Raw genomic sequence first — 13,270 nt, 5'->3', positions numbered from 1 at the left:
CAAACAATCAATAATATATAATGATTAATTTTATTAATATGGAATACTACTAAATTACAATTTGGTTTTGCCTGAGCACTGCCCTTATCAACGCTTTCTGCCTGGCGAGTCCGCCTTACTAGTAGATTAACTACAGTGAACCACCGGTATAAGCAACACCCGGTATAGGGAATCCTCCATTTAAAGCAACCAAATCACTGGTCGGAATTGATTTTACATATAAAATTACATAACACGCCAATACTAGATAATTGCTGATTTTTTTCTTACCTCCCATACAAAATTACTTTTATCAGGATAAGGTGGATTTGAATATCTAAACAGATAAAAAGGTTACCAGTTAAATATCATTAATACAATTATACATAGGCTAGTACTACATGTAAATTACATTAAAAACACGTGATTTTAGCCACTAGTCTTCTTTTTTGGCCAACTGGTCAATTTTGGGCGATTTTACATACATTTTAATATAAGGAATTATCCACTATAAGCAATTTGAGAGGTGGTCTCAATTAATTGCTTATATCGGTGGTTCACTGTAGCAGGGGTCCGTAACAGCTTGCTGTTGAGAAATGTACAGTAGACTGTAAGATCTTTCTATTCAGATCCAGACTCCGGACATAGTATTTTAGATATATTGTAAAGTGAAATACGTTAGTTACCCTATCTTTGGACCTTGGTCAGCCATAAGACAGAATCACGTGCTCCTAAACCCCGCACCCCAGAGAGGTCCATTTTCATTATCTATCCTGAACTGTCCTCAACATGGTACTGTATACTCAATGAACAGGCAATAGATTTGCATCAGCTTGCGGCAAAATAAGTCTCTATTCTACATCTAGACTTTGATGTCATCATGGACCACCGGCCCCCAAGACCTAAAACACGACCCAAGGTAGCCGAAAAAGACAGGAAACGTGCCCGTAAAGCGTACAAACCCATCTCTTTCTATACGCACACGCAATAACTAAAGATTATCAGCTGCACGCTTTGTCAAATACGGAAAGCGAAATGTGTGAAGGCCACTAGCGGGGCTTGCGTCAACTGTGCACGGCAAAGTTTGCCCTGTAGCCTTCAGTATACCACTAATTTTGATGCCTCGACGACATCACGGTGAAATCTCATTGGGAGTGACTCTCGTGTTGAAGAATGCGCTAATAGTTCGCATAGAGAGAACGAATCTATACAATGCTCCCAATCATCCACCTCTGCCAACGGAGATGACCAGAACTCGAGCTCACGGAGCAGCATTGTACCACGTATTTTCAATTCGATACGACTGCCTGAACAGCCTGACCAGCCTGATCTGATTCTTGAGGATCTGTCATCAAAAAGTGGCTATCCCTCCTTTCTAGAGAGAGTAATATTAATTCCCGTGCAGGACTTTTGGAGAAAATAGCCGATTCAATGTTCCTTAGCGATGCTTCCACGGCTTCATCCATCACTTCATCGGGAGTCAGTAAATTACTTGAAGGAAGGTTTCACTACTTACTCGTATCATAGGTGCCGAGGTCGAGCTCAGACGACCTATTAATCAAGCAAGCTAGGAATGCATTCCCACCTCGCCATATTGCAGACTTCTTGTGCAATGTATGTATCAACTACGGCACTGACTACCTGTTCTATTTCCCGCATCGAAAATTCAGAAAGATGCTCCATGCTTTTTACGCGGACCCAGAAAGTTGCGGAAGATTAAACAAAGAGTTTTTGTGCATGGCCCTTTCATGCTTCGCAATCGGTTCTCAATTTGCACATCTAGTGGACTCTCGTTTGAGTTCGATTGAATTCGCTTGCCTCAAAACCATTCCTGGCATCAAGTTCTACAATAGCGCTCAAGCTCTTGTACCCAGCTTAATTTGTGACCCTTCTGTGGAGTCAGCCCAGGCTTTCACCATGCTGTCGATATATGCATTTCCATTTGATGCTCGTGGTGCATCATGGTCGTACCTCGGGCTTGCTCTGAGAACCTCCTTGTCCATCGGATTGCATAAAGATACTCTGGATACGGAACTTTCGGAGGCTGACCGAGAAATCCGACGTCGAACTTGGTGGAGTATTTTTTTAACTGAACGGTATCTTTGTTCTCGATCACGCTGTCTATTTGGTGGGAACTAAATTCTCTAGCGTGTCAGCAATCAAACTGGGTCTTCCAGAAGGTATAAGTGAAGTATCGGTTACCACGCCTCTTCCCCAGGCATGCTGGGCACTGGATCAAGGTCAAGTGAATAATAATCTCGAGCTTCTGCTGGCATATATCAGTCTAGCTAAAATATGGCGAGCCATTTCTGAGTCTGTGTAGGTGGCATCTATGCTTGATATTCCCCAACAGAAAATTTCGCAGCACGAAGACTAATTTTCTTAGGCCAAGCGTTTTTAGACCAATCACCCCTAGGTCAGTGGAAGAAATTCATTACTTGATCCGTGAGCTGGATGCCTGGAGATCATCTTTGCCGGATTCCCTCACAATCAACGGGATCAACAAGGATTCAAAACTGTATAGAGCAGTGATTCATATCCATGCGAACTACTACCATGCCTGGATTATACTCTGCCGGGAACCCTTGATTGCTTTGGTCAAATCAAAAATGGCAAACGCAGCCTGGGCTACTGCCTCTTCGGGTTGTTCATCGGCAGGCACTTCACAAGCTCAGGAATTCTCCGATCTTTGTCTGAATGCAGCGAGGTCCATGCTGAGATTGTATGAGATGCTTCGGAAGGATAACATCCTAGCTCGGTTTTCTTTTACGGATTTTCAAGGATGCAGCACATCAGCCATCATAATGCTTCTTTACGGAGTTGTGGATCGGGATGAAACTTACGATGATTACGTGGACTCTGCGTTCGAGGCCCTATCGTATATGGGCACAGGGTGTGATAAGGCTCAGGCTGCAGTCCAGTTCATTCGGGGTTTCCGAGAGCTCACGGATGAGGCATATAAGCGAGCCCGGAATCTTTCGACCAATCCAACAGTTTCAACGACACTAGAAGATCTGGAATTGTACGAGGAGTGGGTGGTCTCGTGTGGGGAAACAGAACGAGCACAAAATGATGGCGCGCTTTCTCTGGCAGCTCATGAACAAGAACCAAATTGTGTGCCATTACAAGCAGAAAACGCAGCCTCGATGGTCCTAGCCACCGACAGTACTGACAGGGGTAATGACATGGCTCCCGTAGGGATTTCAGGGGCGTCTGACTGGCAGAGCGAGACAATACACAGTACCTGGCTCTCAGGAGTGGGTAACGATCGCGAGTCCGAAGCGTTGACGATGGATGATTTAATGAACTCGTCAATACCGGAAAGCTTTGTCGCAGACGTAACTGGGATCAACTTGCTCGACTTTGGATTTTGAATGATGCGGGAGCCGTTCGAGTCTTCGTTGAACTAGGCAGGATTGCAATAAAACATGAGTATATTGAATTACTTTGAGTGAATTTTGATTGCATTTTATTAAAAATGTCGTCAATTTTCTTACGGTCATAATGTGTGCTCAATTTTGACAACAGCATGCCGCTGGCCCTGAGAATCGACACTATGGAAGATCGTGTTTGCAGATGGAATATCTTAGGTGGGTTATACACATCACTGCTCAGCATAAGATTCAAGCACCAACGGAAACGGATCCCTGATCTGATATTGATTCTAAGCTATCTGAGGTTTCTTCCGTAGATTGTTTTTCTTTTTTTGTAGTATTAACGAGTTCAAGTGCGTCCTGGTGACGTTCTGGATTTAGAACATACCCCAGACTTAGACGTCTGTCGGAAGTCGATCCCACTGGCTGACCTCCACCCTTCCATCTTTAATGACTGCCATAAGATGCTCCATAGGCCTATCAAATACTGAAATGTCCTCCAATGGGTTCGTGTTCAGAACAAGTAGGTCTGCGAAGTAGCCCGGCTTGATTTGACCCAGCAACTCCTCATGTCGAACCAATTTAGCCGCACTAACGGTGGCGCTCTTAAGGATCTCAGCAGCAGAGAGAACTTGGGCTCTCAAGGCAAACTCTTTCGTCTGAGCTGCTACTAGAGGACCTAGCAGGTCGGTCCCGAAGCATATTACCACACCAGCTTTGTGAGCTACCAACAGTGATTTGAGGCCATCTTGCAGAACCTCGGCATTCTTCTCGGACATTCCCGAAGGTAGGAAATCCGACCAAGAAGTTTCAGCCATTTCAGAGTAGGTGACTAGAGTCGGTACCAGGAATACATCGTTCTGTGCCATCAGTGTGGCCGTTTCCTCGTCGATGTTGTTTCCATGCTCGATACAGGTGACTCCATTCTCAATGGCCATCTTGATAGCAGTTGGCGTGTAGGCATGTGCTGTGACATATGTGTTGCGATTGCCGGCCACGGTAGTGATCGCCTTGATCTCCTCTGGCGTGAACTGGAGATCAGGTATAGCATCAAAGGGGCTAGCAACACCGCCCCCTGCCATGATCTTGATGAAATCGGCACCAATTCGCAACTCTTGTCGTGCCGCCTTGAGACACTCAGGCACACCATCACATAGTTGCAGACACTGGGAGGAGACTCTCCCACCACAGCAATTGTCATGCTCGTGTCTCGCGCGGAAGTCCCCGTGACCTCCAGTTTGGGATAGTGCCTTCCCAGATATGAACAGACGTGGTCCAGGGAAGACACCCTCTGCAATGGCCTCTTTAAGGGCGAACGTAGCGCCGGCGGTGTCCCGGACGCTGGTAAACCCCTTCTTCAGCATTTGGCTGCAAACATAGGGTTGTCTGAAATATGATTCCCTGGCATCGCTTGAGAATAGAGAGGTTACCGTGGAAGTACCAGGGGTGAATGAAAGGTGAACATGACAGTCAATGAGTCCTGGACACAGATACATCCCTTCAGCGTCAATTTCAATGACATCCGGTTCATTGATAGTGGTCGAACTGACGGCTTTAATCTTGCCATCTGATATCATGACATCTGTACCGACCGAGACTGTTCCATCGTTGGAATTGACGATATTCGCGTTTTTGAACACGTAAACTCGTCGATCCTTGCGAGTCCAAGGACGAATCCTAGGATCAACTTTCATTTTAAGACTGAGGGGGCCGATGCAACTGAATAGAAAGATGCGTGGTGATTTGCTGGCTAATCGTGAGAGTTGAGAGCTAAACACATTGTTCCCGCCTTTTATGTTATTGCCAACTTAATGGCCAACGTTGAGGGTACTAACATGGTGATGGGCGGCAAGCTGCCGCATTCCCTCTATCTTCGGCAGCTTGCCGGCGCCTGGCTACCCGCACGGCACCTTGCCGGTAATCATTATTCCTATCAGACACGATAACGGAGATAAGCAAAATAATTACTGTTCCTATGCCGGCTACTACGGGGGGATCAGAGCTATCAATCCCATTGTAGCAGATTCGACCGCTACTGTATAAGTAAACGATCACCCGGTCTACTTGTCTTTGACAAAGCTTCACTACGGCAAATATATTGTATAAAAGTCGTGTCGGCTACAAGAACGTTGTCACAGTCACGGTGAGAACATGAGGAACGGGGAAGCGAAAAGCGAGCCCATGGGGGAGACCAAATTGGCGCCTGGACATGTCGGCGATGTGATGGAATGGTCTGTCGATGAGGAGCGGCGGATTCTGAAGAAAATTGACTCAACTGTCTTACCCATCGTCAGTATTACCTTGTGCAGGAGATAGCGACGTAACCAGGTGCTCATGCTAGGAACTCAGCTTTGCTTCGTCTTTTTTTTTCAGTGTGAGCCTAAGAAAAGATCCCTTGGCCTGGAGGATTCGCTGATGTTTTTTCACTAGATCTCGACAAACAGAGTCTCAGCTATACTGCCGTCTTTGGATTGAGGACCGACTTGAATCTCACAAGTTCTCAATACTCTTGGTGTACCTCTCTGTTTTACTTCGGTACTGTATCACTCGTCATAACCGGCTAGCTAATTTGACTGACATTCTGGGCAGGACAACTTGTGTCCGAGTACCTTGCTGTCTACCTCATGAGTCGACTGCCACTCATCCGAGTTGTTGGCATATCCATGTAATTCGTGTCACATTCCTGATATGCATACACGTCTGACTTCTCTAGCATCGTATGGGGAGGCGTCTGTATGTGCCTTGCTGCTCCTCATAACTTTTCCGGGTTTGGAGCGGTCCGATTCTTGCTGGGATTTACCGAGGCAGCCATTCAGCCAGCAGCCGTCACAATCACCAGCATTTGGTATAGGAAAGAGGAACATCCTCGCCGTGTAGGGTGAACTCCAACCACGTTCGAGGATATTTGTCTCAGAAGCTAATAGCAGTCAAAAGTATTTGGGTCTCAATGAATGCACTTGCACAAACCATTGGAGCAATCATGATGTACGGCATTGGAAAGAACTCCGGATTGTCCGTGGCCCCATGGCGCTGCATGTTCCTCGTCTGTGGTGGTTGCACAATCGCGGCCGGCATGCTGTTCCTCCTTGTCTTGCCGTCCGGGCCCGACAATGCATGGTTCCTGACGATGCGCGAAAGAGCCATCATCAAGCAGAGAATGATGGTACATCGTGAGGGAGGTGACCAGGTGACATTCTCCATCCCGCAGTTGAAGGAAGCTATGCTAGATCCGAAAACTTGGCTAGTTGGCTCATTTGGCTTCTTGGTAACCATGTCTGGACCCGTGATAATTGTAAGATTCGCTTCTCCCAAATATTCCTACCTGCCTGACCAGACTTAGTTTGCGTCGCTGGTGATCAGCGATATCGGATATGACAAATATGAGACTATGCTGTACAGCTCCCCATCAGGAGCAGTCCAATTTTTTTTCATCTGGCTCGGCATTGCCGGCTGTGCCCTTATGCCAAACCATCGAGCCGTTGTTATAATCGCTCTCACCATCGTTCCGTTAGTTGGCAGCATCCTCTTGCTGGTGCTGGATATGAGTGCCGGCTGGGGTATAATTATAGCCTCATGGCTGGTGAGCTCGCTATTTCTTATCGCTCCAGAAAAAAGTCACACTTACAATATTCAGGCATCTAGTATATCTTGCATCATGAGCATTGTGCTCAGCCTTTCGGCTTCCAATGTCAAAGGGAATACCAAGCGCTCGGTCGTGAATACCGTCTTCTTTATCGGCTATTGCGTGGGCGCTATTGTTGGCCCCCAGCTTTGGACGGAGCCCCCACGCTATACTAAGGGGCTCATCACCTCCATTGTTCTTTGGGCTGTTTTTATGGTCTTTATTGCGGTGTACTGGGCTGTCTGCTACTTTGACAACGTGTCCCGGGATTTGAAAGCTCAAGGGGATCCCCAAGCGCATGAGCATGGAGTCGAAGACATAACGGACAGGGAGGACCTGCTGTTTAGATACATGTACTAATATCAGGCTCAGTGTCTGTGTAGAGGACTCGTAATGGTCCATTCACGCCCCCAAGGTTGGAATTATAGTGGCTATACCTGAGCATTCTTCCTTAACCTGCCGTTAACCGGCAATCAGGTTAAGGTATAGAAATCCTTCCAACCGTACTTCTGAGGTCAGGTTGCGGTTAAATGATTATCTGAGCAGTTATTAACTATTCTCAATTCTAAATTAGAAGGTCTGGTATTCATAAAATCATGGGTCACATGCTCAAATTTTTTGATCATAAGATCTATCTGATTAATATAGAAAGTTCCCGGTAGCATATTCCAATCAGATGATATTCGGGGTTTGGTTGGGACAGAGAGCCGTATCAGCAGTCCTTACTATTGTATATTTATGTAGCTAGATCGCCGCTGAAATGCATTGTAACCTAGTCCCACTCAATAATAGCCAATAAGATTATATGACCACTAGGAATGTTCCCAGCCAGTTTATTTCAAATTGTAGAGATGGACCAGCAATCGCCGATCAGAGCGGGGAAGCTGAAAGCAAACAGTATCACGTTTTCATTTATTCGCGGTCATGTATTCATGCATCTTCCGAAACCCCACCTCTACTTGAACTTGACCCCCACGGCTCAGCCGTACGCGGGGTTCCACCCTTCAGCCGAATCACGCAACATCTATTGGCGTTTAGGACAATAGTTCCAGGGAGCAGAGACAATATTGCAATCATAGGGAGAAGCAAATCAAGACGGTATACATACAAAGTATGTACATCTGAGCCTACTGTGACAAGCAGTTCGCCCGTGCTGCAAAATGCCATTGCACCGAGTATGCAAGTGCTGGCGTATTTAAGGTGTGCTCGTTCTTCCTTTCTCACAACCTCATCTCCCATTAGGTACATCCCTCAATCAGAACAATGAATTATCTCTTTCTCTTCATCCTTGGGCTCTTCCAACTGGCATGCGCTGCCAAATCGGGCACGTATAATGCCGGCTGGCCGGTGGGCGATGCTACGTGGAAGCAAACTGATTCGGACTTTGAGAAGGAAACAGGTATCAGTCAATACAGACTTTTTGAGGCTGATGGCTTGATCTACAAGTACCAACTTGATGTTATTGTGAGCGAAGTGCAAGGAACTTTTGGCTGTACATATTACTTCATTGATGCCACCGACCAATACTCTCTCACTGTTTTCCTTACTGGCGAGCATACGGTCAGCTACAACTCCGACGATCCTTATATTTTGATGGTGAAGGTTGTGGAAGACTAGTGATGGTGAGTACAGCAGATTCTAATATTCGACTGATAGAGCCAGGCTGATAAGCACGATAAGAGTCCATTACCAACTCTGCAGGCCACAGACCGTGGAAGGATATCTAACTGGGCTTCTGATAACAACAGAATCTTTTTCAAAAGTCCGACGCCTTGCTTTATATATGCATTCAACATGCAGTAGGGCTATGGCGACGCTATTGCAGACTTAAATGTTTTCGTACCTGCCCGGGATGTTCAAATTTGAGATCCCCTCTTAGCTTTCAACAGCCATCTGCTACCATCACTGTTATTGTTATACTCCGAGGGCTTTTCGTGTCCCAAATATTCATGTAGCCCACATAGCAAGTGTCAACTCAAAATTCTTATTACAATGTTTCTATTCGATCGGCCTCCTTTCTCTGTTTTCACTCCGAAGCCTGTCTCTGCTTCTGTTTATTGGCGGAAGAGTATCACAGTCTTTAGATATTTGGCGGCTTTCTATATATCTTTGTTATCTGTAGAGTGGTTAACAGCCAGGTTAGGATAGGACAATGGAGATTTTTATAACTATCATCAGATTAATAATTAGATTAGAGTCGAGTTCCAAGTCTCGAGACGAGAGAATAAAAGAGTTCTTAAGATTACTTTACACTTGCCCCTACGCGGATTGAAAGGACAGACATAACAGACGAGTCCCGGGAACTTGTGAATAGTTTACAGCACATCCAAATTCTAAGAACGCAATAAAGTAAAAGCCATGATCTCAGCAATCCAATTTGGGTCTCAGCCGATCCAGGTTAAGGCAAATCAGTCTTAATAAAGTACTCGGTGGATGAGGTCCTTCTATATAATAAGAAATAAACAACCTCTTATATCTGTTTTAAGGACAACTTTCCGGATCAGACAAAGCAATAAATGCACTATCAGCTATCTTACATCATATTTTCATGGCACGGCCCTGCTTCCTATCAGATATTCTCCTAGATAAACTAGATACTGACAGAGAAAAGCTCATCCAATCCTTCCATGAATGTTGAAATATGCTTCTATCTGTCTTTGCTGAGACAGCAACTGGAGAAGTTATATATATTCTAGACATATTAGTTAAGTATCGAGATTCAGATCAACTTATCAAAGCTGTTAACAAGTTTTACCAAGGATCCTATAAGGACCAGAAATTGAAGTTCTTAATAATCAGCAGATCATATCCTTATATAGAATATCTCTTCTAGAAGCTGCAGGCTAACCTACCCACAATCCATATAAGTAGGTATGTTGAGAAAGAGATCTAGCAAATCTTTCATGAATCAGGCCTTGTTGTCAGTAAAAGAATAAACAATCACAGTAAGCAAAGATTACTCAAGGAATATAAATACAACTTACTGAAACAACAGCTGATTATAAAAAAAAATAGAACATATCTATGAGTCAGCCTTACCTTGGACATCCTGGAGAATATGCCAGATCTTATAAAAAGAAATATTTAACAGCTTATACAGCATATTCGTACAACTATTGACAGTGCCTATGAAATAATCTTGGACTGGAGCTTTATTAGAGAAGATATCAGGATTTATCAGAAATAAGCCTAATCTGCTCTGTGAGCATTAGATATACTATATGATTTCATATAGGGCATGTAATGAATCTGGATTTATAATTATATAGGAAAGAGGGTTTTCAGAAAAATAGATAAGTATTCAGTTAATATAGACGAATTACAGCCGACAATTATTATATTATTTATTTTAGTAATACTTAATAAATTTAATCAGGTTTGGTCTTTCTGGAAAAGAATACTAACCTAATTCAAACTTTTGTTATATATACTAATCTAACTAAATTTCTGTTACATGCACTAACTGAATTCGGAAATGAATATTATTATCTTGAAATACTGGGAGTTCAACAGAACAATTACTTAACTGGAAAAAAAATATATTACTGTATTTTGCGTTCAAAGTACTATCAAATGATACTAGTTTTGAGCTTATCAGACCTTATTTCCACTGTTATCCCATTGTGAAGATTTCCCTACTACTACTAGACTAACTAAATTCAGAAGTAAAGATTGCTATCTTTAAATACTTATAACTCCACAGAATTATTAATTAATTAAGTAAAAGTCATATTACTGTATTCTGTGTTCAAAGTACTATTAGATGATACTAGTTTTGAACTTACCAGACATCATTTCACTGTTGTCTGTTGTGAAGATTTCCTTCCAGAAAGATTTCAGAAAGTTCTCTAACTGACTGCGGTTCAGTTACAATGCCTTCTCCAAGCTCCTCCTTTAAGGCCATATGCACAATACTCTGTTAGCGATCAATAAAATTAGACCTGAGAACGTCACAACACTTCCGGGCTTGAGTGTAGATAGAATGACTCTTTCCTTCTAGAGCTTGGCAATTTATGTCTTTGTTGTTGATCATGGCATTCTTGAGAGGACCGATGACTGTCTTGCGAAACTCTTTGTCCAGTCTTAGGAAGTTGCTTTGGCCGCAGCTAGGATAGATCTTTTAGAATGTGTCACGGCTTCTCTTAGTGAAATATTGGATTCTTACCGGTCATATTGACAATCTCTTGATTGGCTAAGATCATGTTCTTATGCTTTTCCAGGAGACGGCGGAGGCCGAATTTATCCTGCAAAATATTGGGATATTTGTAATAGGCGCTGCTGAATCCCTCACCCACGACATCCGAGATAAAGGGATTACTGAGCATTTCTGCAAGTGCGTGGTCTAGCGGAACCCAAAACTGGATCTAGTTTAAAAGATTTGCGACCTAGCATTGAGACCAAAGGTCTCGCCTGTTGTGCAGTCTCATAGAGAAGTAATCGGGCACGCCAATAATTGTCAAGATGTGCTCCAAGAATATCAAGATAAACAAGGGGATCATTTTCTGAGATACTGACTGCTGGGTTGTACTGTGGGAGCTGGAATGTATTTTTCCGACTGTGGCGGTCGCCTTCTAGGAAACTGCTGAATTTATCTGAGATGGTGGCCTTTATCCCGCTCTCAATGTGATCCTTATTCTTCTGAGTGATCTGTTTCTCCCGATACTTTTTCGGGAAGAGCGCTTTCCAAAAGCTCATGGTAAGATTGGACTGCGTGAGATGAGAGTAGGAGAGGAGCCAACTGTTACCATAGATTGAGTTAGTCTGTATGAATATGAGCTCTGTCACATGACGCAACATGTGGTCTATGTTGACTGGTCAGACTGTAGTCTTATCCAATCTGCCTGAGCATACGTTCGTACTCGCTTCTACGACTACGGGGACTTATGACTACGGGGACCTGAGAAATTTCCCACGGCTTTAAAAATACTACATCTGCGATCAAGGCCAATTCTCAGTCGATCTACGCCCCAGTGACAAGACAACTCTCAGCAATGTCTACAGTCCCTGTTGCGATGGAGTTACCACCTGATTCTGTCGCTCCTGAAGAAATGTCATATACAGAACGGTTCCTTCGCTATACATATGCAACGGGGAATGAAGAGCCGTATTTTCTCACCTTCCGCGGTCTGCAAAGACTCAACCTTGTCCACCTCCAGAATAAACTTGCCCAGAAAAAGAGCGTAATCTGGAAAGGCAAAGAGGGTACGGAAGAATCAATCAACGAACCAACATCTACTTTGCATGCATACGGTCCGTCCCCTTGTTGACAAAATACACTGTCCCATTCTGATATATGATTCAGCAAATGCGATTAGGGATTACGCATTTTTCTCTGGCTTACAGAATGTAACCGGTTCCTATGCTGAAGAAAAACGACGAGATCTTACGCATGCCTTTCCTGAAATTGCCAATCTACCAGGGGATCTTTTTAATTCTGCCTATTGTCGGCTTCCAAACCAGTCACTCCTGCCACGAGACCCGCTACGGGATTGGCTCAAGGCGAGACTACCGCGTCGACTGACCTACACCAAACGCGAGCAATTTCTCCGTACAGACGAGTATCTCAACGGTGAGGCCCCGAAGAAGTCTCGCAATTCATAGACAAACTCGCTCGATTCATGGTCGCATTTTCCGGTGGTCTGAGTCTTATTGTGCCGATGTTGATTATGAGGATCCAAGAAAACTTGACGAAGAGCTTAGTCACAGTATGTGTGGCTGTGGTGCTTTTTGCGGCGATTATCAGTCTGGTACTCAGAGCTAATAATACGGAGACGGTTATGGCGACTGCAGCATACGCGGCTGTGCTTGTGGTGTTTGTCGGGACAAGTGGATAGGCATTGTGACAAGAGCCTACTCTTCCGGAAAAGAGTGTATTTTGCAGCGAATACTGAGATTGGAGAGGAAAGCGAAAAGGAAGAAGTACTGGAGGTGTTTTACTTGCCCTCATACCCTTCGGTCTCCTCCAACTAGATCGCTCAAAATTAGCTGATCTATCTAAACACAGTACACGCACTTGTCCAGTGTCACAGGCATTGTCCAAAGAAGATTATTTGGCATCTGGACGTTGAAAAGCTGTATACACTGCACTTTAGTAAGAACCACTGTGTTCCGGACGTTCTTGTAGTATACATTTGTCCTTATGAACAAAGCCGCTGAGCAACCTGCCACTTCTGAATTACTGCAGTGTAGTCTCCCAAAGTACCACTTTGTTATGCATACTATTTTGAAACACTCAGAACCATTACTACACTGTTTCTCAGCATTATTGAACATGCACGGCATGGAATGTACAGAA

At 44.2% G+C, this 13,270-nt stretch overlaps 7 protein-coding genes across 7 annotated transcripts; 5 read left to right on the top strand and 2 right to left on the bottom strand.

The window, feature by feature from the left end:
- Positions 1-775: 775 nt before the first annotated feature.
- Positions 776-1,549, top strand: BO83DRAFT_164562 (Zn(II)2Cys6 transcription factor domain-containing protein). The gene is made up of 4 exons (XM_025526346.1): positions 776-933; positions 985-1,116; positions 1,174-1,337; positions 1,385-1,549. Exons 1-4 carry the CDS (start codon positions 860-862, stop codon positions 1,504-1,506), a joined length of 492 nt encoding a protein of 163 aa, XP_025382803.1. The 5' UTR covers positions 776-859; the 3' UTR covers positions 1,507-1,549.
- On the top strand, positions 1,537-3,353 carry BO83DRAFT_324903 (fungal specific transcription factor domain-containing protein; the record flags this gene model as incomplete). The annotated part of the gene is made up of 3 exons (XM_025527991.1): positions 1,537-2,075; positions 2,128-2,292; positions 2,381-3,353. Coding segments are annotated over 3 exons (1,677 nt in total), but the record flags the coding sequence as incomplete, so codon positions are not given.
- A 395-nt stretch (positions 3,354-3,748) lies between these two features.
- On the bottom strand, positions 3,749-5,047 carry BO83DRAFT_421231 (uncharacterized protein; the record flags this gene model as incomplete). The annotated part of the gene is made up of 1 exon (XM_025534978.1): positions 3,749-5,047. The coding sequence occupies one exon, from the start codon at positions 5,045-5,047 to the stop codon at positions 3,749-3,751; it is 1,299 nt and encodes a 432-aa protein (XP_025382801.1).
- Positions 5,048-5,576: 529 nt separating this feature from the next.
- On the top strand, positions 5,577-7,335 carry BO83DRAFT_324800 (putative allantoate permease; the record flags this gene model as incomplete). Its single annotated transcript, XM_025527985.1, has 8 exons — positions 5,577-5,642; positions 5,703-5,727; positions 5,784-5,888; positions 5,943-6,018; positions 6,067-6,231; positions 6,288-6,645; positions 6,694-6,933; positions 6,988-7,335. 8 exons carry the CDS (start codon positions 5,577-5,579, stop codon positions 7,333-7,335), a joined length of 1,383 nt encoding a protein of 460 aa, XP_025382800.1.
- A 903-nt stretch (positions 7,336-8,238) lies between these two features.
- BO83DRAFT_324813 (uncharacterized protein) lies at positions 8,239-8,778 on the top strand (the record flags this gene model as incomplete). Its single annotated transcript, XM_025527987.1, has 2 exons — positions 8,239-8,577; positions 8,677-8,778. The coding sequence occupies 2 exons, from the start codon at positions 8,239-8,241 to the stop codon at positions 8,776-8,778; spliced, it is 441 nt and encodes a 146-aa protein (XP_025382799.1).
- A 2,511-nt stretch (positions 8,779-11,289) lies between these two features.
- BO83DRAFT_393554 (uncharacterized protein) lies at positions 11,290-11,772 on the bottom strand (the record flags this gene model as incomplete). Its single annotated transcript, XM_025532982.1, has 1 exon — positions 11,290-11,772. The coding sequence occupies one exon, from the start codon at positions 11,770-11,772 to the stop codon at positions 11,290-11,292; it is 483 nt and encodes a 160-aa protein (XP_025382798.1).
- Positions 11,773-12,216: 444 nt separating this feature from the next.
- On the top strand, positions 12,217-12,809 carry BO83DRAFT_403376 (uncharacterized protein; the record flags this gene model as incomplete). The annotated part of the gene is made up of 2 exons (XM_025533611.1): positions 12,217-12,523; positions 12,550-12,809. The coding sequence occupies 2 exons, from the start codon at positions 12,217-12,219 to the stop codon at positions 12,807-12,809; spliced, it is 567 nt and encodes a 188-aa protein (XP_025382797.1).
- Positions 12,810-13,270: the final 461 nt, after the last annotated feature.

The sequence above is a fragment of the Aspergillus eucalypticola genome, assembly GCF_003184535.1.
Source record: "Aspergillus eucalypticola CBS 122712 chromosome Unknown BO83scaffold_39, whole genome shotgun sequence".
NCBI classification, from domain to species: domain Eukaryota; kingdom Fungi; phylum Ascomycota; class Eurotiomycetes; order Eurotiales; family Aspergillaceae; genus Aspergillus; species Aspergillus eucalypticola.
This window is presented reverse-complemented; position numbering and strand designations above follow the sequence as displayed.

Bases quoted from the DNA above. Each gene is read 5' to 3' on its own strand.
- BO83DRAFT_164562 (XM_025526346.1), top strand. From the start codon at position 860: ATGGACCACCGGCCCCCAAGACCTAAAACACGACCCAAGGTAGCCGAA. The intron at 934-984 runs GTACAAACCCAT...AAAGATTATCAG, and splicing joins AGGAAACGTGCCCGTAAAGC to CTGCACGCTTTGTCAAATAC. The intron at 1,117-1,173 runs GTGAAATCTCAT...TAGTTCGCATAG, and splicing joins GATGCCTCGACGACATCACG to AGAGAACGAATCTATACAAT.